This window comes from Myripristis murdjan, chromosome 18 (assembly GCF_902150065.1).
Source record: "Myripristis murdjan chromosome 18, fMyrMur1.1, whole genome shotgun sequence".
Classification (NCBI taxonomy): Eukaryota; Metazoa; Chordata; class Actinopteri; order Holocentriformes; family Holocentridae; genus Myripristis; species Myripristis murdjan.
In genome coordinates this window covers 18,046,036-18,073,643 of record NC_043997.1, presented here as the reverse complement: position 1 = coordinate 18,073,643, position 27,608 = coordinate 18,046,036, and the positions used below count along the sequence as shown (strand labels likewise).

At 43.8% G+C, this 27,608-nt stretch overlaps 1 protein-coding gene across 6 annotated transcripts in view; it reads left to right on the top strand.

Moving 5' to 3' along the window:
• Window positions 1-27,608, top strand: part of ppargc1a (peroxisome proliferator-activated receptor gamma, coactivator 1 alpha) — a 275,578-nt gene that overhangs the window by 211,000 nt on the left and 36,970 nt on the right. For 3 of the 6 annotated variants that reach the window (XM_030076274.1, XM_030076276.1, XM_030076275.1), the window contains exon 2: window positions 26,864-27,043. In XM_030076274.1, coding sequence (XP_029932134.1) covers window positions 26,864-27,043 — 180 coding nt within the window. Of the gene's footprint in view, window positions 1-23,800; window positions 24,490-26,863; window positions 27,044-27,608 lie in introns of those variants that run through there. The other 3 variants (XM_030076279.1, XM_030076277.1, XM_030076280.1) reach the window with 2 other exon arrangements.

Sequence of the window (27,608 nt, the reverse complement as noted above, 5' to 3'; positions counted from 1 at the left end):
CTTGGATCAGTGTTTATTGAATCATTTTCCAAATAGGGGAAACGATAATTACAAGAAGTGGCGGCTTTGCACATTATGCAAGTGCTGTGCCATGACTTTGGAGCCAAACGGGCCTTCTTATTAAAGGCGGCTGGGCCAGCGAAGCTCCTAATCTATTTCCAGGATTTCCGAAGCTTCAGCAATCCAGGGATTAGACGTTTTCTCACAGATTTAGACCCCCTTCACCCTCACCCTCCTGCCCCCCCTCCCCTCTTTCTGCTCAGGGCCTCTCCCTCTCTCTCTCTCTCTCTCGCTCTCTCAGAGTGTTGGCGTCTGCAGTTTGTCAACTTGAACCCTTTCTATTCTAACACACACATCACGCCACATACACACACAAACTCAGACATATCCTTTCAATATAGAAAGCGCACACTCTCACATGCCTGCCTGTGTTTGTGTGCGCAGTCATGTGGGCAGACGCATGTGGGCTTTGCGATAGCAGTATCGAAATGCTCCAACACGTCTCCTGACACTTGCCCATGTTGCTAAACGATGTGCCCGTATAGTCGCTGCATGCGTGCTCGCTGGAGCTGGTGCTGGTTAACAGAGAGCCACATAGGCTCCCGTCACTCCTGTTTTTACACACACGTGCCCACAAATGCCCCACCCGAGCTCTCTCTCTCACACACACACACACACACACACACACACAAACAACGATATTTGTAGACAGACAACTGTATTCCTTGAAAACAGCCTTTGAGGTCCATTTGATTTTGCAATTTCAACAGTCTTCTGCAAATATGACTCTCCCAGGTCATCTTCAACATCTAAACGCCATCCCATAATCCCTGCTTTAAGATCAAATCATAAAAAAAAAAGCCTTATCTGAAGCAGTCGAAAGCCTTGTTCTCAAATGTGTATCTACAAGGAAGTCGTACAAAGAGTTGTGCACTGTAAAGGTCATAAAACAGAAATAATTCCACTGTCTCGTGCTGTTATTTTCAAATCTTGGCCATTTTTCAGATTTTTATGTTACCACGTCAGCCTTTATCTTCCTTTTTATGGTAACATTTTATGGGTCACTATGACTCTGTTGTGCTGACTAAACATTGGTATTCATTACATAGTGTATTCAGAGATGAATCAATAAATAGATTCCTGACAAGCTTACAGAAAACCCATTCCACTGACAGAGGAAGCTAACAATAATAGCGTGCCAAAAATGGCTTGTTGTTGCGATTGGTGGTTTGAAATAGGACTTTTGAGGGGAATGATGGGGTCTGGGTGACAATTCGTGACAGAAAATTGGAGGGGGGGCAGTTTTATGAGGAAGACAGCTGTGCTGGGAGCACGAAGGTCAAGCCAGAGGGTCAGAGAATGTGACACATGGTGTGCAACAGGCCTTGTGTTGGTCACTAAAGTGAAATAGAGATTTAAGCTCTGCATGTAACCAGCTGCGCTCGGGTTGTGTTGTGTTGTGGTCTGAATGTTACTGTAAATACAAACAGAGACATAAATTAAGCCACATGTGTCAACATACACATACAGATACACACATGCCTTCACATACACACACAAACTGCAAAAAAATCAGTACAGCTGTGTTAAGTAAGTGCGTTGAGCTAATTCTGTTTTGGAGTGGAAATTTTGAATCAAATTGTTCAGAGTTTCACTTGATTTATTTATTTATTTATTTATTTATTATTTAGAACATGTTGTATAAAGGACAACAGACAATGCAACAACAGGATAATAGCAGAAAAAGTAGAAAAAAAAAATAAATTCAATGTTATTTCCTAGATGGCCAGCACATGTTCAAAAGGGAGTTGGAAGAAGTTAAAAAATATATGATCTTACCTCTTGAGTTCCTATATATTACATATATATTGTATTATATATTGTATTATTATCATCAATATTATATTATTAATCTATAAAAACATAGAAAAATATAGAATCTGTGTAATTAACATCAATATTGTATTATTAATATAATCATATAATGCTTTGCTTTACTCTATAAGTCTACCCAGGTGTTGTGTAGTGGATCATATTTTAAATTCTATTCATACATTTTCAGTTGATTCTGTAGACTTATGTATTGTATCGTGATGCAAAATGTATAGTGACCCCATGTATCGTGATACATATTGTATGTTCTGAGGTAAACAAATGCAAAACACACCGAAGGGCATGCAAAAGTCTTCACACCATAGATACTTAATAATAATTAATCAGAAGTGCATGCTATTTCTTTGCACCACCTGTATATTTATGACATTTCGTTGTACCGTCTCTTTCTGGCTTGCTCATTTGCTCGCTCCTTCGCCTACTCTTCTTCTGTGTTTTTGTTTTTTTTTGTCACGCTTCGTACTTCCTCTCTCAATGACAATCTGACACAGACACACACACACAAACACACACACACACTCGCATACTCATCAACTGGCACTCAGCTAGTAAGTCGAGAAGCCGGGCAGATGAGCTTTTCAGTGGGGCAGATTTTGAGGCAGTCCTTCTCCCCCGGGGGGTCCCAGGACACCACTGTCAACAAGGTCGGGTTGTTCAAAGCTTCTCACACTTCACCGGGGGAACAGGGACGGACATTACCTCTTCCTCGCTGAGCTAATCATGGAACAGCTAATGCATGTGGCTTCCCCCGCTGTAGAGAGGGATTCTCAAATCACACACACACACACACACACCCACGCAAACACAACTCCGGTGCCTTGGAGGAGTCCCAGAGACAGTCCAAAATGAGAGACACACTGTGTTGGCTGCCATAAAGGTTCTGCTTAAGTTGACATATTCAGACCCTAGGCTATAAAGGAATTGAATGTTTCCAAATGGAGGAGGTACACAGTTTATTAAATGTAGAGTCAGAGAACTAAAAGGAAAAAAAAAAATTGAAAAAAGATGAGAAAATATGGTAATAGGATGAATATAAAGAACATGGGAAATTGAGCTGCAGCTGTAAGCCTTTGGGGTGATAAGCTTATCTCAGTTTGAGCCATTTTAATTTAGCCTTTGAAGAAAACAAAAAGAATATTTGCTAAAATATGGCTGAGGTGTGCTGACCGCTAAAAAGGAAAGCTTTGGCACTGGGAGACTGCGTATTACAAGCTTCTCCAGGGATGCAAACTGAATGTGACCAGATGAGACAGTTGTACACACTCTTCCCCTTCGCTGAGTCCAACCCCCTCCATGGCACTCAGGTGGGACGTGGCCTCGGACGAGACATGTCACGACTTGCCTGATGGGATCCACGGAGCGGAATAACCAGGTCCGACAAACAGTCCCCCACCTCCGCCTGCCAGTTTTCCTGTTCCCCCTGTTCTGCTGAGCAGCCCGGACCTGACCAGCCATGGGACGTTGAACTGGGGAGGGGAAGTTTGGATTAAACCGTGATCCCTCCAGCTTTCAGCACGAGCCAGAGGAGGGGTGGAAAAAGAGGCGTGCTATCAGCGAATTAAACTAAGATTCATCCAGGGCTTATGTGATTAAAAGGGGAAGAGGACAGCATCAATTAACAAAATCCCTCCCCCAACATTTTTGCCAATATTTGTTTGAGGACGTGGTGTCTGCGATGTAAGCCCCTTTTGATTCCATGCACAAATATTTGGAGTTTATTTCACTGGGTTTTCTCATGGGAAAAAAAATGGGCCTGTGGCTTTTAATTGCATGAGAATTTAAAAACATTTTGCCCATGTGTGTGGTAAAATGGACGTGTTTATGCCGAGATTACACCGACTAAAAATAGCAACGACGTCTCCAAACGTGACAATGCTATTTTCCTATCTGATCAACATTCAAAAATCTGTCTGCAGCATTTGCTTCAAAAGACAATCCCGGCTTATGTTCTTCTTGAGCGGGCAGGTGAACGCGAAAAACCTTGTCTTTGTGTGTCACCTCGATATGACCCCTGTTGAAATGTCAGAGCGAGCGGGCTGAGCCATCACAGGGAGCGGATTTTACAACACCTTGGTGTGCAGTGTGTCGCCATCTCATTAGCCCTACAATATGGTGATCTGACATCCCTGAGGGCTCTCTCCGCTCCCTGAGATGTTTGTAATCTTGGCTGACACCGCTCCTCCACTCATTGTTTCTGGCGCCATTGTTCGTCTGCCACATCATCGACTAGATAAACCGCGGACATGTCAGTTACAATTGGCTCCCCCTGATTAGCGGGGCCCAAAGACAAACGCACAAATGAAAATGCACATGGATAAAAACACAGTCGGATGCCGCGCGCAAACAAGCGTTGGCTCATACCCTTGTCCTTGTTGCTGTACAAGTGCATCCTTAAGAGTTGCTTCTTCGACTATTAAGCCTAATTAATGGGCCTGGTGTGGAGGGGCGATAACCACTAAACAGCGATTATCGGCCAGCGTGACACTCAATAAAAAGCCACTCCACACACAAAAGCCTTGGCGAGAGAGGGAGTGAGAAGAAGAAGAAGAAGAGGGAAGGAGGGAAGAGCGGGGACAACAGAGAAAAAAGAAGAGGAGAAGGGAAAAAAGAAGGATGGTGGAAGGGACACAGTAGATAAAACAGAGGTGGTGTGAGGAGGGAAAAGGAGAAGAGGGAAAGGAAAGAGAGAAAAGGGGGGGCGGGGGGGTGAGAAAAGAGTGGGGCCCTTTATCCCCGGCCCCCAGAGTGTGGACTAGAGTGTGAGCAGCCAGATCAGAGGGCTCTGCCAGTCATCAGGGAGTTCACGCTAGTGTGGCTGCAAAGCACAGCCTTCTAAGACACATGGAAGAGGCCCCTGGGCACATGCTGGAAATAAGATGTTACAAACAGGTTTTTGGCATGGCTGTAAAAGCCCTGAGCTTTAGCCAGCGAGGCCTTTGTAAAGGCAAACACGAGTTCTCGTCTGTCTTTCCCAATTCACAAACAGCCGCTGTGCCCTCGCCTCTTGCATAGTGTGTTACAGTACAGATGCCCCGTATTTTATTGTCTCTCTCTCTCTCTCTCTCTCCCTCTGTGGCTGCACGCGGGCTACATTCTCAGCGGCAAAACCCAAAGCAAATGTCATGATTCCAAATCCAGTTTCGTTTTCACGTAGTTCACCGTGGCTGAATGTGACATTTTGCTGATGATTTCATGTACTATGTGATTCATCCTGCGTATTTAACTGAATAAACTTGAACTTTTACAAACAAATACATGTACATTGTCTTCCACTCCAGCAGCAATTGATAGCACATAATAGTAATTTATCCTTTTTTTAATTTACAGAAGCAGCAATAGTGGTTTGTTTGGGAATAGCAGAAGCACTAATAGCCACCATGGCTGAAAAGATGAAGAATGCCACCAAAACAAAAAAAAAAACAAAACTTCATCATCAACAGAATGTCCAAACGAGAAAAATGAGTAATTGCTCGGAGGAAACCAAGCGTGCTAAAGAGGAAAGCAACAGTCTCTGAGCCAAAATTTGAACATCGGCATTGCAACGTGTGTACGCGGTCACTCCAAAGAACCAGCTGAAACTCTCTTGTTCCATTAATTGCAGTCGCTTCACTAGTTTCTGCAGAAGCCCGTGCTTGTTTGCTCAGCTTTTTGGGAGCGGCTGTCAGTCCAGCGACATCAAAGCGCTGGCCACACTGTTGTGAAGTGAATGCTGCGAAGTGCATATGTGCAGCACAGAAGCAATAGACACTTGTCACCAAAGGTGTCAACATAATCAAGAAAAGCAAGAATCTCACAGAGAGATTATCACTTCAGGTGTTATTAATGTATATATTTATAGGATTTTTGCAGCTGAATATGACCTCATACAAATAAACATGCCATATTTCAACATATGCAGCACCTTCCTTATGTAGAGACAAGTATGCATTTTAGTTGGAGCAGAGATCCAGAGAAGTCTATTGAGGAGGTATCATATTAATGCACAATACTATAAAATAAATGTTATTTGCTTTGTGTTGCAGTGCGGTTGCCCAAGCAACACGAGAGCGGTGTGGAGGTTTAAGGGGTCACAAACAGAGTACAAGCCAAAAAGTGAGATTTGAGAGTCATAAATCTCACCACCTGGTGAAGTAATGAGTCACAGCTATTAATCAACAACCACATTCAATCCGCGCAGGCATATTATGAACATTTTGAGCAATGGGAGAGTAAAAATTAGACTAATGGCACCTTGTTGAATTAGCTTTTGCCATTTTTTTTTTTGCGTTTATTTGGTAAACAGAGTTGAGAAAGACAAGAATGACTGGAAGAGAGAACGTGACAAAGGTGTTACTCTGAATACGATCCCCATGACGTTGCAGGTACATGGTATGCACCTTGGCCAAGGGAGCAAGACATATCAAGTCGCAGTCTTGGAGAACCACCAGTTTTAGAGAGAGCTGAAAGTGGACCTGTTACAGTCAAATAATTCACAGCAGGCCCAGAACATAACCCAAACTTTAACTTGACCAAAACCCTTGCCGAAACCGTATCGAAGATATTGGAAGGAGCTGCCAGGACAGAAACTGCTAAGATTTTTAACACTGCGTGATGAAGATATAGCAGCGGAAACCAAAGACGAAGCCAAGGCAGGGAAGTGTGACATCATACTACGAACCCTCGCTGCTGTGTTATGTAGCGCTCTCACACTGCCGTCTTTGATCACTGAGCTGTGAGTGTATTATGAGTATTATGAATGAGAGAAAACGTGTGCTTTCTGGTCCAGAAAAGCCAAATGTTAGCATACTGTATAATGGTAAGCAAACAGAGCCACACCGAAAAAAGCCTTGCTCATCTATTATTTACAAAACCATCTAGCTGACATTTGCTGGTTATGCGGGGTTGAGTGGGTGAGCATGGGGTCTGTGTATGTGTGCGTGTGTGTGTGTGTGTGTCTTCATCATTGGATTGATGTTGAACATCCCCAATGCCTTGCAGCCCCCGGTGTCATTTGCCAGTTTGAGATTACATGCTCACAGCCTAAAAGAGCGTTAACTTGCACGTGATGCGTTCTGTGGCTCCGGGTTGCCAGTTGGGCAGATTCCTCCAGCCTTGCCTCACCAGGCCAAACGCGTGTCCCCAGGCCTCGCATTTATTAGCCCTGATGTGTGTGAGGTGGCGTGCAGCACGAGCAGCCGAGTGAAAGCGCAGCGGACGCAAACCATGCTTGACGTGACCATCTCATGTGGAAGGCGAGAGTAAATAAGATTCCAGCGGGGAGGAAAATGCACAATCATTGCCTGGGAGCCGGGGCCTCCCGTCATGAGATTCATGCAAACCCAAGCAGGCTCCTGCTTAGACTTTCCGCAGAAGCTGAGTTAAAGTCCTTGTGCGGTTAACCATTCTCCATGCGCAGGGTGTTTTTAACTGGTTAAGAATTGACCTGAAGAATGTGCCCGGTCTCCTGCAGCAGCTAGCTTGGGCTAGACCTACGTTGGCTCATACCACCGCAGGTTGTGCACAAGAATCCTACCACCTTTCCTCCCCCCTCCATTTCTAAATGTCAATCTCCAGTGTCTTTCCCATACAGAAATGCTGCCCTTCATCACGACTGAATTCTCTCAGGGAGAGATGTAGAAAGACACACGGAAATTCACCGCTATCAATAGAAAAGTGTCTTGTGTTATTACGACACTGTGTGCTCTCAAGTACAGGCTATAACTTAATCTTCGTGAGGAAATGGTGTTTGGGGCCTGGGAAAGAAAGGTAATTTGCAAGTCAGAATAGTCGCTTTAATAGGGGACTTGAAACGAGGTTACTTGATATCGGACAAGTCTAAAAATCCGGTTTCCCAGCTATCTTGTATGAAGACCACGCATGACTTAAAATAGCCAGCGGAAGGGCCAATCATAATACTTTATTTTGAGAATGTAATTTTCTCATGCCTTGCCAGTAATTAACCTCCGCACAATAAGGTATTGGAAGCACCACAGACACAATTCCAGCCCCGCAGTTTGTTTAAAAGACTAGGCTATATGATAGGCTGTGAGTAACGGGGGAATGGAGGAACAGGGAAAAAAGGAGCCAAGATTCGACTTTATCTTCGGCAGGGAGCCTTTTCTTTTGCATTCTCTGACTGGTTTTATTCAAAACTGCTGTTTCTTCACTTCTGCTGAATTGGGTTTTGTTCCTGGCTAATTCCAGCTCGTCTCAGTCCAGGGCTCGTGGGAACTGCCGGGATCGCTTACAATCACTTCAGTCAAACACCTGGGAGATAATTGACTGGGCTTCGGTCAAACTTGTTTTTTTTTTTTCTCCTCTCTCTCTCTCTTTCCCCAAGTCTTCACAATGGAGACAAAGAGCATAGGCACAAAAAAGATCAGAATCACTGAATCCATTCCCAGACGAGGCACTGTATAGATGGCCGGAGAGCCAAATTGCCTTGCCCTAGTCTGGGCCAACTGAATGTGAAATGGTTGAGGAACAGTTGTGGTTTGAGCTTGGCAGCTCCTCGGGGAGAGGTGCTGTTGGAGACCCCAACAGTGAAATGCAGATAGACAAATGTATTGTCTTTCTCATACCTGAGCGAATGCTTGCAGACCTCAATTCCAAATTTAAACCCAGAACCTGAAACATTGCAGAATTTTACACAATAGCAAGTCAATCTCTTTGCCCCAAAATTGTATACAGTAGCCGTTCATGTCACAGTTGGTCTAGGTGCATGAATGGTTATGTGACTTCTTTATGAAAATAACTGTGCTTATAATAATTCTGAGTTATTTTATTTAAGGGCAGTGGAACTAGTCACTGTTGAAGGCCCATCAGCATTACATTTTCCTCCATCCTCTGAGGATACACTGTTGATTGAGTTCACCTCAACTGTACTAAAAAATCTTATCCAGCCCTGTTATGTAGTTTTAGTTAAACTGCACTTATAAATTGATAATTATTGTCGGTATAGAGATCATTTTCTCCCACAGAGATATACAAATATGTAATTCAGTGGGCAGGTAATTAGCCAGAGGCTGTTTGTATATAAGCAGCATCTATTAGAATACCTGAGATGTTATGAACCACATGGTGATAATTGGGCCCTTAAAATATCCCTTAGCACTAGGATGCTCAGTGCCTTTAAATTTTAAAATGCAAAAGGAAATGAAAGGAAAACAGTAATATATTATTTTTACTATAAGTCATTACAGTTAGACTTCACCATTTCACAGTTAAACACGATCATGTCCCAGTTTAATTATCCATGGAAAGTATCTTATATGCAACAATTTCACAATGCGTTCTTATCAGTGAATGCGACTTAGTGCATTCATGTTATTGACTCACTAATCGTATTCAAGGTCATGATCCACTATAAATGAAATCCATAAAATGGAACCTTGTAAACAACAGTGGACTCTGCTGACTTCTTATCTCACACATGGGCAGCGCTGTGGTTCTCATACATATAGAAGATGATTTATCTTCCATACCATGTGGCTACCTCCTGATGAGAAATCATACACATTTTAGCACAGAGGTGGTTATATCCTTGGCCTGTTTATTTTAGCTGCGTATGGGGTTAGAGGGTAAATCGAGGCTAATTATTATGAGGGTATGAAAATGTTGACAGCTTTACATAGCCTCCCCTGCTTTACTTACCCAAGGAAACACACACAGGCACACACACAGTGACACCCGGCAACTCATGCCTGTTCTTGTGGGTGGCACTCCATTGCAGACTGAGGCCTCTGGAGTGATTTCTCTGCTTTTGGATGTCTGCCTTCCATCCTCATACATCTGCGCCGTTTCCCCTTCGGACTGCAATGTTACCTTGTAGGAGATGCGTCCGTTTATAATGAACGTGGCCTCATTACACATTAATGCGGCTAATGCTGTTATCCTTTGTGGCTTAGCCCGCACATGAAAAATTAATTGCTTATAAGTTATTGTGACATGACCACTGACTTGCATGCTGCACCAAAGCTCCGTCCTTGTCGCCCCTCCCACCCGTCCCCACCCCCTCTGAGTAATGCTTTCATTTTGTATATCCTTTACAAATGCTTGTGTGACCCACAGGCCTATACCATTCAAGGTTGAAAGCTATGCTGATGTGATTTAAGTGTGCACATTTTAGCTTTCACTGTGGTGCTAAGTGTGTTAAACAGGTGGAGCCTGGGGGAAAGGGCGCCACCGTGCAAGTGTTGTCATTGACGCCTGTCCTGCCCTTGTGACTGATGCCTTCAAAACCAACCGCAACATCAAGACCTTCAGCGAGCCACTGCTTGCCCATGTATGTCTGCCATGTGCTTGTGTGTGGTAAGGAGTCTTGAAGGTGATGGCACAAATCAGGGAGCGTAATGTATGTGTGTTTCAACTTCAGGCATGAGACAAAAAAAACAACAAAATCTGGCTGTGGGATGGGGCAATGCAAACTATTCTGCCCACTCCTCTGAGCAATCATCAAAGTCCTGAGGAGTCTGTGCATATGTCTCCCCACGTTGTAACCTACTCGGGTTACAGCTGAAAGCATGTTTCGTCAGCTAGCATCTTAGCACTTCGACTGCAGCCCCTCCTACATGAAGCTCATAAAAGCAGCCATTATGATCATAACAGATGCAGTTAACAAATGTCCCACAACTTCCCGCATATCACCTGACTAGTAGGACGTGAATAACCTAAACAACTTTGGTATTATGTTGCAGGAGTCATGCATGGCAAATTAATTGCCGCACAGAGATCAGCCTTGTTATCGCGGTAGCCTTTTCCCCCCGACATATTATTATCATGTCAGTTTAAATATATAAGAAAGGCATGTACTGTGCAGTATATCTCTACCATATTGATATCATTATGCCTCATGCTGTAATATACATTTGGGTGATTGATGTCTTTAAATAAAAATGGATACCTCAGAGATGATTATCTGGAGCATTATAGATAGGACATTAACAGATTTTCGTTCCATTATCAAGCCAGAGCGAGATCAAATCATGTCATCTTCCAATTCCATATCTATCTCTGTGCTATGGATGACATGCTGGCTGTGCTCGCACGGCGCTTTGGCTGCCGGAGGAATATTTCATATTTCTGGCCCATTACGCTTGGCTGGGCCTTGATGAAGCCAAAAGTACCTGCTTTAATTGCTGTGTTTTATAGACTGTACACAAGGCTACCCTTGCTAAATACAGCATGCTTAGATTAATGGGAGCGTTCAGCATTAGTGCATTTTTAATGAGGACTGGAGGCTGCCAGACTACTTTTCTATATGATGAGACTCACTTTCCCCTTCGTTTGTGATACTGGCACGATGCATTGTGGCGCCCCAGTGCCTGCCAGCTGGTATCCAGTGTGAAGCCAGGGGAAGGCTGGTGTGCCTAGCAAAGTGTGCCCCACCCACAAACAAGGAGGCCGCTCTGTCTGGTGCATTTTTTAGGCAAGCACTGCAGCTTGAAGTGCACACTTTGAGACGTACATACCCACATTGACAGACACAGGCAGACACACCTACCTACACAAATCCACACACATAGCCACACAAAAAGCACTACGCACATGAATGGTTTGGTATTTTTCCACCTTCACACACGAGGGTGCACCTGTTGTCGCTGTAAACACGCTCTCACACACGCGCACACGTACGTACATGCGCGCACACACACATATAAACAGAGCTTATCAAAGAAAAACAAGAGTTTAGAGGCTGATATGTTACAGGATACAGGGTGTGACCCTGGTTTGCATTTGCATGCGGTGTGCAACGGAGTACAGAGAGTAGAAATGGCAGTCAGCAGAGAAGATAACCCCAAACATTCACTCTGAATTTATGCCAGGATCCTATTCCCTCTCACTGAATTAATGCTTTAATCTCTCCCTCTTTGTTGCATGTGTACTTGGGCTCAATGTGTGTGTGTGTGTGTGCGCGCGTGAGGGGGGGATTATATTCATGTTTCGTAGCAGCCACTGTTTTAGTAGTTCTTTCTGGAAATGAGTGAATTTACCACAGAAGTCTGGAGCCTGAGAATTTGCACCTTTTGCCATTTCAATCTTTCTTCTATTCAAAGTCACACCAATAGTCCCCATCAGTTCTGCTGTCTTTGCATTTCTCCTCCACAAAGAAATAGCTAGTATTCTTTAATGGAAGATTACCTTTAAATTCAAGCTTAAAAGATTATGCGCTTTCATATATGTCTGTGTGGTCCATTATTCGATGTCATTTCTTGAACGGAGTCAGTCCTCTCCCTCGCTCGCCCATCTTTTCCGTCTCTTTTAGGTGTTCATTCTTTTATCTGTCTATCTTTAATTCAGTGCTTTATCTATTCAAATACGCTGCATGCTCACCTTCACTCTGCACACATTGTTCACTGACTTCTTTTTTTTTTTTTTTTGCCAGACACCCATGTCAAATCCATGACTTTGCATACTGCATCTTTGATCCTGTGGCTTACTCGGCATGCAGTACCACCAACATGTCCACTGACAGGCGATATCCATAATTTATTCTGTTCTAAAATGAAAAATCGAATGTATGCCGGGGAATATTCATTTTTCCTACCACCACCACGCCACCTGACTCCCCGCTTTATGAATTATTCTGACGATTGGTAATGATGTCCTGTGTTGGTAGGCCATTATAGGAGAAGAACTTAATTCGCACATTGTTAATTAATTGCCGCATACTTACCGGGAGTAATAAAAATGCTATTAAGTAAAATACCTCTATCATTAACCTAACTTCGTTAATATGGGGATCAGCAGGACTCAATAAACAAAAGCCATAGTGCCCACCACCACGCAGGGGTAATTAAAAATGCACTGTCATTAATTATGTTGGTTGGAAGATTGTCCAATGAGTTGGGGTCTTGTTGACTGTTCACTCCCCAGACAAGAGCTCCATCAGGCCCTTGGTGAGTGCAGTCAATCAGTTTAGCTTATCAGACTTCCTGCTGTTGACATGCCGTGCAGCAGGATACACACACAAAACAAATACACACCGCCCCAAAATGACGTACTTTGTATACATCCTATCCTATTTTTGCAGTATACCATTTACAGATGGAAAAAAAGAAAACCTTGGGTGTATGCGGGTTGATGCTGTACCATTTGGTTGTCATTGTGTTTATTACGCAGCCCCTCCCCCGCCCACCCAAACCTCCAACAGATGCAAGACTGAATGTGTTGAAGTCTAAACTCACTTATGTGCCAACAGGCCAGAATGTCGATAGCTCCTTGTTGGTCAGGAGACAGACTTGCTCCACAGGATTGCCATCAAATTGCCTATTTTCCAGATGCCATAAAATGCGTTCAGGTCAAGAAAACCATAAAGCAATGTGAGGTTAAATATCTACCATCTTGGCCTTTGATAAACAGAGTTGTTTGCAGCGTAGATGGCATTCTGTGATAACTGTAGCACCTTTCAAGTCTTAGTGGAAGGAAAGTTCTTTTATGGATCACGGTAATAAGTTTCAATCCTTGTTAAGTTGCGGTATGAAAGATTCAACCTTACACATGAAAGTAGTTGTAGTAATAGCACCGTTTTATTGAGTGGTTTCTCTCGCAACCAGCGATCATACAACAACAAACAATCAGGACATTGTTCTCAGAGACAGAGCAGGTTCCATTGGTCATACACAGAATAAAATTGAGTAATACTGCGTTTCTGAGCAATCACAGTAACAGGATGAATCAGTTACAGTGTTGCTGTGTTCATTTCCAGACCTCGTTGCATCACAATCAAATGAGAGCGTTCAACCAGAGATGGTCAAATACACAGGAAGACAGGAAGTTATGGCTTGCTCAGGTGACATGATCCATTTCAATCCATTTCAGTTGTCATTGGCATTCGACAGCCTTTTTTATTTTGCTGTACATGTACCACAGCTCACTCAAAACTTAATTATGCAGTGACAAATACATTTAAGGTGAGCAGAAACACTCTGATAATTACGGAACAGTTTGTTAATGGTGCTAATGTACATGCTGCCATTCAATCAGAGTTATTATCAGGTCTCCTTGTTGGGGAGCCTGAAAGAAGGAGATACTCAGGTGTTATGTGATTCAAACATAAGTGCACATATAGACGGGCTTTGCTTTAGCTCTCTGTGAACATTCAAGGAAGAGTAAACCTATTGCTGGAACAACTCCTTCCTTGCATCAGTTTTTTGTGAAGTTGGTGAGTATTATTGTCCGTGATGATATGAACTTCAGAGATGCTGTTGTTTGTTTGTTCAACAGACAGCTATGACAGCCATCACAGCCACCAGGAACAGGCCTTGAGATTAGCAATGCCAGCTCTGTTCATCTCTGTGCTTGTTATTTTCTTCCTCTGTTCCTTCCCCACAATGTCCTCCATCCCTGTTCCCACTTTCTCTTATTCCTCCCATCTCCATCTTGTCACATTTCTGAAGAAACCAGCAGCGCAAGCGTGAAATTGATGTGATGAAAAACAACTGGGATATCTCTTAGAGCCATTTGCTTTGCCATTATGGCCACCCCCTCTCCCCTCAGCACGACTCTAGGCTGTCTGTTGCGATTGGGGGCATACTGCAAATTAGCCAGCAGCTATCTGAGGTTACCAGCCAACTGCATCGCTGACCTCGCTCCCTGCCAAGCTGAACCCTTCTGGAACCAGCTCCAGACCCGGCTACCGCACAACTTTGTTTCACTTGCACTGGCCTTTCTTTAGTTTGGAATGTATTCAAATGCCTATGTTTAGAATTCAGTCATATGAAGTACAAAAGCAACATGTATGAAATTAATGATCATTTGCTGTGGCACCTCTTTAATATTCTTGAGTCAATTGACTTCATAGAGAAGAGGCGGTACAGAGTTGGCATACCTAATGTTGGCTCCTAAGACGCTGCAATTGAAAATTGCATTTACATTTTTTTCCAGACCAAATGACAAATGACCAGGGATAGTCTACCGAAATAACTGTAGTATTGCAACAGATACACATAGGTTTCTTGTGAGGTCTAGTGACAGCCGAGGATATAACCCTAAACCCTGGCAGCACATTTCTTTATTACAAACTTCACTAAATGCAGAGGAAATATAAGGCGCAAGGGCATATAAGAAATCTCTCTCCTCAGTTATGTTCATCCTAACTTCTCCCAGATGAGCCATGAAATCGGGCTCTGACTTATCCCGGAGCTCCACGTTTACAAGGAGAGATAAGGACAGTTCAGACCTATTGTTGCAGCCAGCATGACCCTAAACATCTGAGGGCATCTTGGCCATCTCCTATTGTGTGCAGCTACAGTATATATTGAGCTCCATAAACCCATCCTTTGTGCGAAGTGAAAAGCGAGGGGCCTGGTAATTAAACAAGAGAGAATGTAAGTGACTTCATATGTGCATAAATGAATACTAAAGCGGGAGACTGTGTCATCTCGGATGTGGATAAATGAATAAGTCGCCAAATGCAAGCGGCAGTAAGTGAGTTAGCATGTAAATAAATGAATAAGTTAGCAAATTAGTGTTTAAGTGTGTTAGCATGTAAATAAATGAATAAGCAAGTGAATTACAATGTGCGGGAGCTAGGAGGGTGAATAAAGACGTGAAGGAATTGCGATTGGCGAGAGTGCAACGGACGTTAGCTCCCTGCAAAGCCTCGGAGGCCACGGTTTTTCACGTGGCGCTTGTTGCGGGCGGCGTGCTACGGCATATCTGGCTCGTGCGTGTCATCTGTCCTCATGTACAGATGACATGCCAATTACTCCTTAATTACACGCGTCATCTGGACCAAAGTGCCCAGTGCCAGTGATGATTAATTCTGTTTATTGTGGTGGTGATGGGAGTCTCGGTGGGAGCAGAGTAGCACCGCAAAGCACACACACGCAGAGATTATGGTCGGGATTTGGAGACGGTGGTCAGGGCGAGCGATGGCCGACCGCACGGCCGTCTCCGACAGCGGAGCGGTGTCTTATCAACACATCGTACCACCAGGGATCAGGTTGCTTTCCTGGAAAGAGCAATGATGGCAATCACTCCAGCTTCAACGAACAATTATTTTCTCAGTTAATCCAGTCGTTCTTTGGTCCATAAAATGGTGAAAAATAATTATCTCAATTTCCCAACGGCTCAAGGTGACATCCTCAAATGTTTTTTTGTTCAAACCAACAGTCCACAACTCAAAGATATTTAGTTTACTGCCATGGAGGACTAAAGACCCAGAAAATATTCACATTTGAGAATATAAAATCAGAGAATTTGGAGGTTTTCCTCTTCAAAATGACTCAAAATGACTAATCGATTATCATGATAGCTGGCGATTGATTTAAACCGACTATACGAGTAATTTCAGCAACTGCAGACATCATTATATATCTTTGCTATAGCTTGAGGGTTAACAGTGAGAGTCTGGGAAAACCAGAAAAGCAGGGGTTGCCAAAAACACAGAGGTTGCCTACTCATGAGGAAAAGCCAAACGTTATTGCTCAGCACAAACTGTGATATGCTTACACGTGCTTTCATGTTGAGGGATGGCTGCCAAGACATTTGAATATCATGTCCGGTAGACTGTCTGTTAAAATCACGATTTTACACACATCAAAAGCAATTACTTCCTGCCATCTTTGAGTCCTAAACTCATTAGTTCTTCCAATTTAATATCGCTAACAAGGGAGAGAGTGCATTTGCAACACAATTTTATTTCGGAAACGTGATAGTAATGCAGGGCAGCAGGGTCATGTTGGCAGTGGAAAGGAGCGTGTGTGTGTATGTGTGTGTGTGTATGGAAATCTAGACCTTCCTGTAAATGAATACGTAGCACATGTGAGCCAGATACCCATCGTAAGCAGGAAAATCTCAGACCGTGACGGGAATGGTGGGGGAGGGGAAAGTGGTAACCTTGTATTTAGATTCACGCTGAGATAGTGGACGCGGCAGGGCCGGCTTTCAGTGGGGACCTGGGTCAGACCCCACAAAAGGGGGTGATGCTTTATCTTCAGATGAGAGATGGGACGGGCTTGGGGACCGGGGCGGCGAGGCGCTCTGTCATCTCCGGCTCCTACGGGGAACGCGGTCGCCGGTCATTTCTCGCCCCTTTGCGCCCGTCGCCTGATTAAAGTCCACACTTCCTGTCTCTCAATCCCTCATTCTTGTACTTAACCTCCATCTCGCTTCGCCTGCCTCTAATTCATGCCCGCTCTTTTGTTTAACTCTTTCTATCCCTCACGGCGGCTCGCTCTCTCTTGCTTTTGTTGCTCTCTGCCACGCTCGCATTAGCTCCCACCTCGATCCATCTGCTCCCATTGTCTCTTTGGTCTTTTTCAGTAGGACGCCTTGGTGAAAATGGGTATTGACCGTGCCATCTCTCCCTGCTCATCCCTGTTCCTCTTTGCTTCTTTTTTTTTTTTTTCCTTTAGTGTGTACTCCTGAGGTACATGCTGCTTTTTAGGAGATGATGAGAAGAGTAGTAGAAATGCACCCTGTAAGGGGAAAAAAGGTGATGATACAATCAGTTTTATTGTGCCGTAAGGATTTTTTCAGGCTTGTGGTTACACACCCCGTATGCAGGCTGTATGAAAGAATTGCAATTCGCATGCGTTTTCACTCTCTCTCCCTCTGCCCCTCTCTCTCTGTCTCTCTCTCTCCCTTTACCTTCTCTTTTCATTGCTCAAAATAATTAGGCTGCAGTCTGGACTCTGGGGCGTAATGTTTCTGCTCACGTTTCTATGATACAAGAGGAAAAAAAAAAAAAACTGGTTGTGCTGCTCCAGAAATTTCTACCTGTGTGCCACCACCCCCCTCTCCCCTGATACAGTTTTAACGTGGAGTTCCACAAGGCACACTGCACTTCAGCTGACCTAATTCTTCCCTGGCGCTGATCCAGTGCTAAGAGTACATAAGGACCGCGCTGTCAAGGTATTGGGCCCTGCCTCTCTATTATTTTAGGAATCAAGCAACATCTGTTGTGCTTAGGGCCTCCTCGTGACTCAGTCGAGTTTTTTTTTTTTTTTTTTTTGCAGTTTGCAGAGACGATGCACCTACATTTGCCCGCAGCCAGCAATGCGATCTCATTAATGTGTTTTTTCGCATCCAGAGTTCATTTTAATTCCGGCGTTGGGTAGAAACGGAAAAAAAGAAAAGGAAAAAGAAAGGTGCATTTCACAATCAAAACAACTGGCTTATTTTATGTCTAGACTTGAAAAGGTGTCACTTAAACTGGTGTTGGACTGGATGAGGAAGTATCACAAAAATACATGTAATTCTTCTGTTTGTTCCCCCCCCCTAACTACACTATTGTTCACCATTTATCGTTTTAACCTCTGCAGATGTGTTTTTACTGGCCATGGCTCCAGACTCCTGAACACAATTTAAACAATTTAAAAGTTTCTATATATTGTAATAGACGTTTACAGCACACACAAATTCAGAAAGTTACTTATTTCATCATCAGCATGATAAAGAAAACTTCTTCCATGCCATGTGCTCTTTCTGTAGAGGAGGATGTGACTCTGAATCCCTTCCACACATGCACATCTCATTTCCTCCAGTTACATTGCCCAGGCTTGTGGCATCTGTTGGAATTTTACAGCCATCTTAAAGTTTGGGTTTGGAGAAATTTAAGTACGGGGGTGTGTAAGTCGGTTTTCTTGTTTATGTGTGTGTGTGCAACCCAACCCTCATGGTCCATAAATTTTAATATTCCTTGCGAGTGCTATACCCAAGCAAAACCCAAAGTGCCTCGCAAGTCCCTGCCCAGAGTGTTCGCTTACCACAGCTCTCCACCAAACGCATTACACGCCATGCCTGTGCTCACAGCTCGCCCTCTTTCCGCCGCCACTTTCCACATGCATCTTTCATGACTCGCCAGCGATTTTTAAACAAGCCCAATAACGGCCCTACAACAGAGAGACTCAGACTCACATCGCCACGCGACCATGATATTATTCATCTGTGGGGGAGTGAGGCCCGCCGCTGTTCCCCTGCTCCTCCAAAGTAAAGCTATAGGGGGAGGGGAGTGTGGAGCTGTCCCGCGTTGCACCCCAGGCTCCTTTTTGTGTTTACCAGCCCCGGCATGGGATTGATGTTATTTTCAATTCCGAGGCTCAGCCATGGCTAACTGGCCCCAGCCTCTTCATGCCATTTGCCTTAATAATGTAGGCTGGACTCTCTGCGGGGACAGTGGCCGCCATCCTGAGAGCGGCTAAATGACACAGTGGAGTTCATTGATGAAAGGATTACACGCTTGCATGCAGGGCGGCAAGTCGACAGGTTCTATGAAGGGCAATACAAAGAGAGGCAATGTAAAATCTTCACAGGGGTGAATGTACCAGCTTACTGTATGTCAGAGGGTGAACACTGGCATAATTTGTGGTGTCATGTTGTTTACGCTGTCGCCTAATGCACGTGTTACACAGGAGCTTATGGCAGCCACCTAGATATATGAACCTTGTGAGAAATCTTTCAACTTCCTCTGCAGTCAGCATGGGGTTTACTTCTATCTGGCACTCTCCTCGGCCTGGTTGCTGTGTTGCAAGCTTAATACGGGAGCCCAAGAATCATAATACTGGAATGCCAGATTGGCTGCAAATTAAGATATATTACGGTTGCCATTTCAAATGTATCAGGTGGACCGGCTCCAGCAAAAGCATTATCTCACACTGGTTTATCAATAGAGTACCTTGCACTTGAGGAAGTCCTGTGCCATCATTTGATACCATAGTAAAAGAAAATGGAAAGTAAAATGTAGTTGTGCTGTGTATCCGCTTACATTGCATTGCGTCCCGTATTAAGGCAGGGCACTTGTGAAATGTGACCACTTCCTCCTCTGGCCGACTAATAATACAGAGAGAGCCACAATGCAACTTATCAAAGGGAAAATAACCTGGGCGCCAAAGCCCCGCGCACGTCAAATGACGACCAGCAGGAAAGAAAGGATTGGTTGTCTTATCGCGTTCCTGAACAATACATGAATAGATGTAGCACTCCACTGTGCCTCTACTCTCAATTAATTCATATGAATTCAGCTGCCATTTATCAAAGTGGCCAGATGCTAGGATAGATTCTGTTGGGAGCAATGACACGCAACAAAGTGATTTGAATCATCCCCACATGCTCATAGCAACAGCACAGACACAGAGAACCAGTGACACAATTTCTGAAAAAGGAAAAAAAGATAAACAAAACGTGATCGTTTCAGTAAGGATGGCAATGGATGGTTCCTTACATGAGGTGCAGCTGCGATAACACTCAGACGAACGTGTCAGAAAGATTAGATAAGAATAGAACTATCAACATAAATCCCCAAATCTCCTCTGCAGGATCAACACTAATTCAGCGCTTTATGGATTCATGCATTAAGACAAATTTAATGCCATTTTTCATTCGGCAATTTTTCAGTGTGAACTATTGCACATGGGAAATGTATTGTGTGGTATGAGTCAGGTCACGTTGAATATTCAAACAAAGATAATTATCCGTGGATTAGCCTCACTTTGGCTTTGAGAGCCCAACTCGTCAGCTGACTCTTGGGAGAAATCGTTTTTTTAGTCTTTAAGACCTTTTGCTTTCTGTGAACCGCCAAGTGAAGGTGACCAGTCCACGAGTCTGATTGTAGCTCCTCAGCGTGTTGGATACAGGAAAGTTGTCACTTCGTGTTATTTGTGAGTCATGAGTCATTTAACAATTAACCAACAGTCACTTTCAATTAACTTGGGTTTTAATGAATCCTTTAGAAGTGTATTTGTCCGCAAGGTTGGGGCCAGTGATTTGCTACATCCAAGGCCTCCGATGTCGTATAGAAGACGTGTCCATCATATGACAGCGTGCTTTGCAACAAATGGGTGTGAACAACTTTTCACACTTCATCCTATGGATTCAATCCCCTTGAGATATGATATCTATGAGTGCAGCTTAATGCAAGGGCAGTGTGAAAGGAGGACCTCAGGCGATTCTTCAGAGAAGAATGACCGCATACACAATGATGTGCTTTGGCCCAAATAGCCCCAGTGATGTGGGCTAGTAAATATTTCCCATTTCCCATTCAGCAACAGTCTTTGACCACCTCCCCGCACTTACCCATTCATTACTGGCTATCTAACTCAAAACACAAGCTGCAGCATTTCAAAGATTACCTGCTCCTCAGTGGGATTGTACAGTAGAACCCCTCTTTCCTTTTGAAATGCTGCCTAAATCTACAAATCTCTGCCGCTGTGTACATAAATATCCTGCCCCTAGCAAGAATATATCTGGAGAAGAAAAAAATCAAAGGCCATTCAGGAAAGAAAATCATAACACTATTGCTATATTTAGCTTCCGTTGTCTTAATTGGCATGAAGAGTACAATCAGATAAGCCTTTTGAGAGTGAGTCACATGCAGCTTCAGGAGAGGGGAGAAATACAATTTACCAGCATATGCCTCATAGTGGAAAAAAAAAAATGCTGCCCTTCGTTTTTTTCTTTCTCTTTTAGTGTTCATTATGGTGCCATTACTGAGCAGCATTGTGAGAAATCTTGTGCAGCCAGTAGCTGCTATATATACTTTGGCTTATGTGTCACCTGGGCTCAGCCTGAACATGTCTCTCTCAGCTTTGAGTCAGTGTAATTCGACTTCATATGATGATTTGTGGTGATTGGCCTTTATACAATTACCTATATCTGCCTGACAAATATGACACGAAACACCTAAACATATGCGGAGACAGCAATGTTGCATAGTTTCATCACAGAGGGGCCGACCAGTGGCATTAAGCCGCTGTTGTCTGAGTGTTTTATTTCCGCCGCAGTCCCGACGCCAGCTTACCATTGAGCGCCATATCACTCCCATGTTACCCCTATAATATAGTGTGTGTGGTACTGGTCCATCTGGGCTCTGTGAGGTCACTGCACACACCACCTGCTCCGATTGGGTTTCGCCGTGGCTTCTGGGTAGCCTCTCTGGGCACGTGTGGAGGGGCAGATGTATAGATTTACTGGTACAAATGCCGTTAGATTGCCGTGAGCATACACACACACACACACACACACACACACACACACACAAAGGGAGAGAGAGAGAGAGAGAGAGAGAGAGAGAGAGAATGTGTACAATTCAAATTTCCAGTCACAGAGGCTTTTTACTGGTTTCTGTGCAATTTTATGCTTAATGAGACTTACTGTATGTGCCTTGCTAATTTAGGCAGACAATTGCTCCTTGCATGCTCAGGTGGACTTAATAGGCTTACAAGAACAAAAAATTGAACTGGGGTTGGCATATACTCTATGGACAGAGCTCTGTATTGCAGAAATGTATTTGGAAGGGAGCATGTTTTTTTTTTTTGTTGTTGTTGTTGTTGTTGTTGTTGTTTCTTGAAAATAATATCTAAACTGAAAAATCAGTATTCACTTCAAGAGTAAAGACGTTTGATATCTTGTTCTCAAGTGTTATTAGTTCAAATGAAGCCATGCAACAGGACTGCTAAATTAATCCCTATATGGTGAACCCATGCCATACACATGTAGAGTTTCCTTTTAATGTGTGATCAGAGGAGGGCAATGATGTACCTGATATGTAGCAAGAGGATCCCTCCTACCAGTGGCCTATCACTGCTCATACTAACCAACAGACAAACCACTTTGTTTGAAATATCCACAAAGCCTCTGTTTTTATTTAACTGAGGTGGTGTTGCCTATACACGTCCTGTTGACACTGTATACATGGTTGATACTGCCACCTGCCCTTTCATTCCCTTTGAATGTAGAAAGAAAGTGTCAAAGCTACCGAATTACCGGTTTTGTTACTCCAGTTGCAAAACACATCCACCTTAAGTTACAGTATTATCTGGAATTTATACATGATTCACCGGCCTAAAAAAAGGAATAATGCCAAAACATGCATTTTTTTTTTCCTGCCCCAGTGGCTAAAGGAGAAAATTACAAATGACAAAACATGACTATATACAGTGTGATAATGAGCTGTGGGCTGCATTTCTGTTGTTGAACTGCACTGTAGACAGCCATGTAAGCCATAAAGCTTTCAGGAGACCATCAGCACCAGCTTCCATGTGGAGGAAAACCTGTAATTATGCAACTGAAACATTAAGAAATATGGAGGAAATCCAGCATAATCCCTGCTCTTGTAAATTCTTACCCTATTAGAGTGTATTTCCATTATTCCCTAATCACTTAATCTGTTTGGAAGGGGGGCAAAAAGGTGATTGCTTATGATATAGGTTGCACTGGCTTTTTATATTCATGATGCTGCCAGTAGCATTAATTTCCTTTTTTTTCCTGTAGTGCCATTGCTCTTACTGTGATGACAGCCTTGATTAAAGAAGATTACAGTATCATTTTAAACAATGTATGGTGATGCATTGTGCAAGCAGTGATTTGAGCGCTTTACGATAATTGCAGTGTGTGGTCTGACAGAGAAGACCTAATGCAGTGACAGCTGTACATGAATAGCTTTTTGAAATATGTATGTGTATGTATATGGGTTTAGACAGCAATTTTTTTTTTTTCCACTTTGCTGTGCCAATAATTGCGCGATTTGTTGTGAGAACATTATAACCTGATTAAAATGACCATATTTCCAGGGGGTTAATTGCTGATGATAGACAAAACATTATTATTATTTAGTTAATGTGATAAATTAATTAAAACAAAAGAGGGAAAAACGCGCGGGAGGGGGGTGTTTCCAACTCAAACCAACTTGTTTCCTAAACTTTGCCCTGATTGCAAATGATTATTCAACTTAATTCAAGATCCACTGGTTGCTAGAAACAAGCTGTCAGATGTTTTGGAAATTGGTAAGAATTCAATAAGGCGTCATTAAGATGGCCCTTTTTTTTTTTTTTTTTTTTTTTTTTTTTTTTTTTTGCAGGGCATGGAAAAAGGTTTTACTATGTGCGCAGCCAGACCCCGCCTGCTTGCCGCGCGTCATTGGCGAGTAGTGTGGACGCGGAGTCACTCCCCTGCCTACTTTTAATAGCTTTGTCATGTGATGGAAAGCAGTTGTAAGACAGGTGCCCTCGGTTCATTCTCGGCGAGGGGCAGCAGTTGCCTGTGTGAGAGCGAGTGGGAAGCGTGTGTGGATTTCCTTTTTTTTTTTTTGCTTCATTTTTTCTTTTCTTTTTTTTCTTTTTTTTTTTTTTGGGATAATTTTTGGACCGTCATTCAGTGGCTGGATGGCGTGGGACAGGTGTAACCAGGACTTGGTGTGGAGAGAATTAGAGGTGAGCGCATCAAAAACCCCGACTTATTTGTCATCTGTGTAACCCTCTGGATGCGACTTTTTTTTTTTCCTCCCCGGGACCAATGGACCATACTGAATATCCAAGACAGTGATTTCCTTTAGAGAGAGCAGGCTATATAAGTCTACGCTCTCCTCTCTTTTTTGCTGCTGCTGGCTGTGGCATGCTGGTGTAGAGCGCGTCTGGACACACGAGAGGATGCAGGGGATATACAAGCACGGGAATATATGACAAGTGTTGGGAATACGCTGAATCTTCTTTTTTTTCCTACCTCGAATAATGGTGTTTGAGTTGTTGTGAGGCATGCTTAGGCTCGGGACAGTTGCTTTTCTCCCCATAGGATCTCGATTCAGTCGGAGAGAGTGCTTACGAGCTGGCGGATATATTTCCAGCCACGGACTGTATGCGCTCTGGTGCTGAGAAGCGTCCGTAAATGTCTCGAAGTCAGGTATTTTACTGGCGCATAAAACTCCACAGACGATAATAATCCCTTTGATGTGCTGTATCCGGATCGAGCATGGTGCCATCAAGGCAGGAGCAAAGGTTTTCCACACAGAGGGAACGCTATGTGGCATTGCGCAGGAGCATCACGGCAGTAACGGTACCGGGCGCGTCTGTGTGCCAACATCCCCGTTGGAGGAGCGTTGCTGGCTGTAGCGCATTCGCATCCGACCCGATGGATGATTCTATAGTTTTCTCTCACCTTTTCCAAAGTGCTCATTTGAGTGATAACTGGATAACCTGCTCACACTCGCACCCGGTGCTTTTTTTGTCAAGCATAGACGGGAATATTGTCCATTTCCAACGATTTTTGGATCGAAAGAGTGCAGTGCATGCAAATAATAAAAAAAAAATGCACATCAAAGGGATACTTATTCGTCTCCTCCTCCCCTGTAGTTGTTACGTTCACCGAGTCCGTCCACATTTAGGTCTACATGGCTATATTTACCTGCACACACTGGCTTATTGGTGCATCAGAGAGGTTCTCTCAATATTAAGAGTAACTACATGATGTGACTGACTGCGGTCTGTCTGAATTGTGGTGGTTGTTTGCTTACTTAGGCTGCTTGATGAGGACTCGACTGAAGGAAAAACCTACTGTAGGCTACGTTTTCCAAAAGTATGCATGCATTCTTTTCGACCGACAGCTACTAATGTTTTTATACACACACGTTTTTTTGCACTTCAGTCTCCGAGGCAGACTCGCAGTTTGTCGTCTGAGCTAGGTGGGCTTCCGGACAGTGTCTTATTTTCCTTTCATTGCTCTATCCGAGTACTCCGTCCGGACTGCGATAGCGCTTATTTATCTGCAGATCTCCTTTGAAACAATGTTTTCTTGACGCCGGTCTCTCTTTTTAGCCACATTGGCGATATGTTCTGCGAGAATATCGGTATGCATCCAGACTTAGGCGTAAATCATTCTCATAAAGCCTTGCTTAACAATAAGGGAATTGCCTCCCAAGACCACATTCCTTCTCCTAATAATCTTCCCATAGCAGGTGCTTTTATGTGCTCTGCGTGCGTAAATCATTGGAGCGCTGTGGTGCGCCCTGATTGTCTGGCGGCGCTATTTCATTAGTTCCCCCAGAAGTCCATAAGATGATTGGGTGTAGGAAATCCAACCTCTGAACCTTTTTTCTGCTATCACAAGATCTTTATTTGTTATGTTTTTTTTTGTTTTGTTTTGTTTTGTTTTTCAGTCCATGCCTCGTCAAAGAGAATTATGCCAAAGGAAATCCTAACACGCGCAGAGAATTTGTCCCTATTCCTGTTGCGGTTGCAACGAAACGGGATTTGTCTCATAGTCTAAGTCATCTTGTTGGTGCAATTCCGAGGACAGATGAACTGTGACACTACTGTCTGGGCGTTTTTTTTCTACTTGGCACAGCATCCGTCTCCCAGCATTGCCCTGAGCCGAACCCCAGTCTCATCCCTCCTCAGTCTGTGGCCAAATATCTCCCGGCTTTGCCCGAGGATATCTATCTTCTGTCTGTCTTAAACCTCTCCTGTACTCATGCCTTGGCTGGCGTGTTGCCAACAAAATTAGGGGGTTGTAACCTATTAGGACAGGGCCAAAAAGTTGTGTTTTTCTCCTCATGATAATGAGACTTGGATTTGTATGAGCACAGGCAGAGAAGTAGAGGGTATGCACACCTCTCCTGTATTTTTGAAACTGTGTTTGCCCATTCTGCTTCATGACATGAATTCACATGGCTCATCGGCACAATCCGTGCAGGCGGCATCAAACTGAGGAAACCTGAAGGGAAATTGACGGTTCTCCTGGAAATATAACCTTTTGATCTGTGTTTTGCCTTGCGATGATCACTGACTGCAGCTCGTGGTTTACCTGGCTTTGCCAAGCTGCAGCACTGAACACGGCACAGAAATAGGCCTACCTGACTCATTTCAGCTGTTGACCTCTCATTGGTTGCCTGCCTGGGGATTACATGTTGAAATGAGCACATTATCCAAAATGATAAGTATAGCCTTGCTGCACCAAAGCAATTAATATTGTGTAACATAAAGGCATGGGGACAAGACATGGATATGGCAGCTATAGGTTGTTCCTCCAGGGTTTCAACATATTCAAAATGATCAATAAAAGAAATGCATCACTTTAACAGCCCTCAAGGCAGAAGGGCATTCCTCTTGAGTGATGTAAATTATTGTATATAGACAACAAGGTGTTGATTCCTCTCCAAATCTCTGTTACTCCCTTATTCGCCCACTTGGCATGTAGGTTGCTGATAATTTGATGTGTCATTTGCATGTGCAAGGAATTTGATTGTCCCGTGACCCTTCTGGTTGTCTTCCTCCTCCAGTGTGCTGCCTTGGTTGGTGAAGACCAGCCCCTCTGTCCAGACCTCCCCGAACTTGACCTGTCAGAGCTGGATGTCAGCGACTTGGACGCAGACAGCTTCCTGGGTGGCCTCAAATGGTACAGCGACCAATCGGAGATCATTTCCTCTCAGTATGGCAACGAGGCGTCCAATCTCTTTGAGGTAAGGAAAGCTGCATTACAGTTTGTTTTTTTTCCCCCCCTTATATCATGGCATGGATTGTTTTCTTGTCATTCAGGTATAAAGGGTTTCTCTCATTGTGTTATTCGTGACCAGCTGTGTGTGAGCGTCTTTGGATCGGTTTCTGTCAGTGACGTCACTGAATGCTGGAAATCATAGGGGTCAGGAGTGAGCTGTAATAAAAACAGGTCTGGGGACTACTGCATTTTTGACGGCATTTAAAAAAAAAAGAAAGAAAAAAAAGGCTGAGTGTTAGCGGTTTACAAACATGCCTTTTACGTTGCTCAGCAGTACAAAGGGGCAGATAACGTGGACAATGATAAGCCCGGGGGGACCTTTGTCCCCTTGTTTGGATCCTGGCCCCCGACAGTGGCTACCTTATCAAAACTGAGCCGTTTATTTCAGGCCAGACCCAGTTGTGCGGCACACATCTAAAAACAAGGTAGAACGCGCCACTCGTAAACTCTGGACTCGGCTGCCATATTGCAAAACTCCTCTCCAAAGGTGGCAGAGTCAAACTTTAATCTCTCACTGTCCCTGTCTCCCT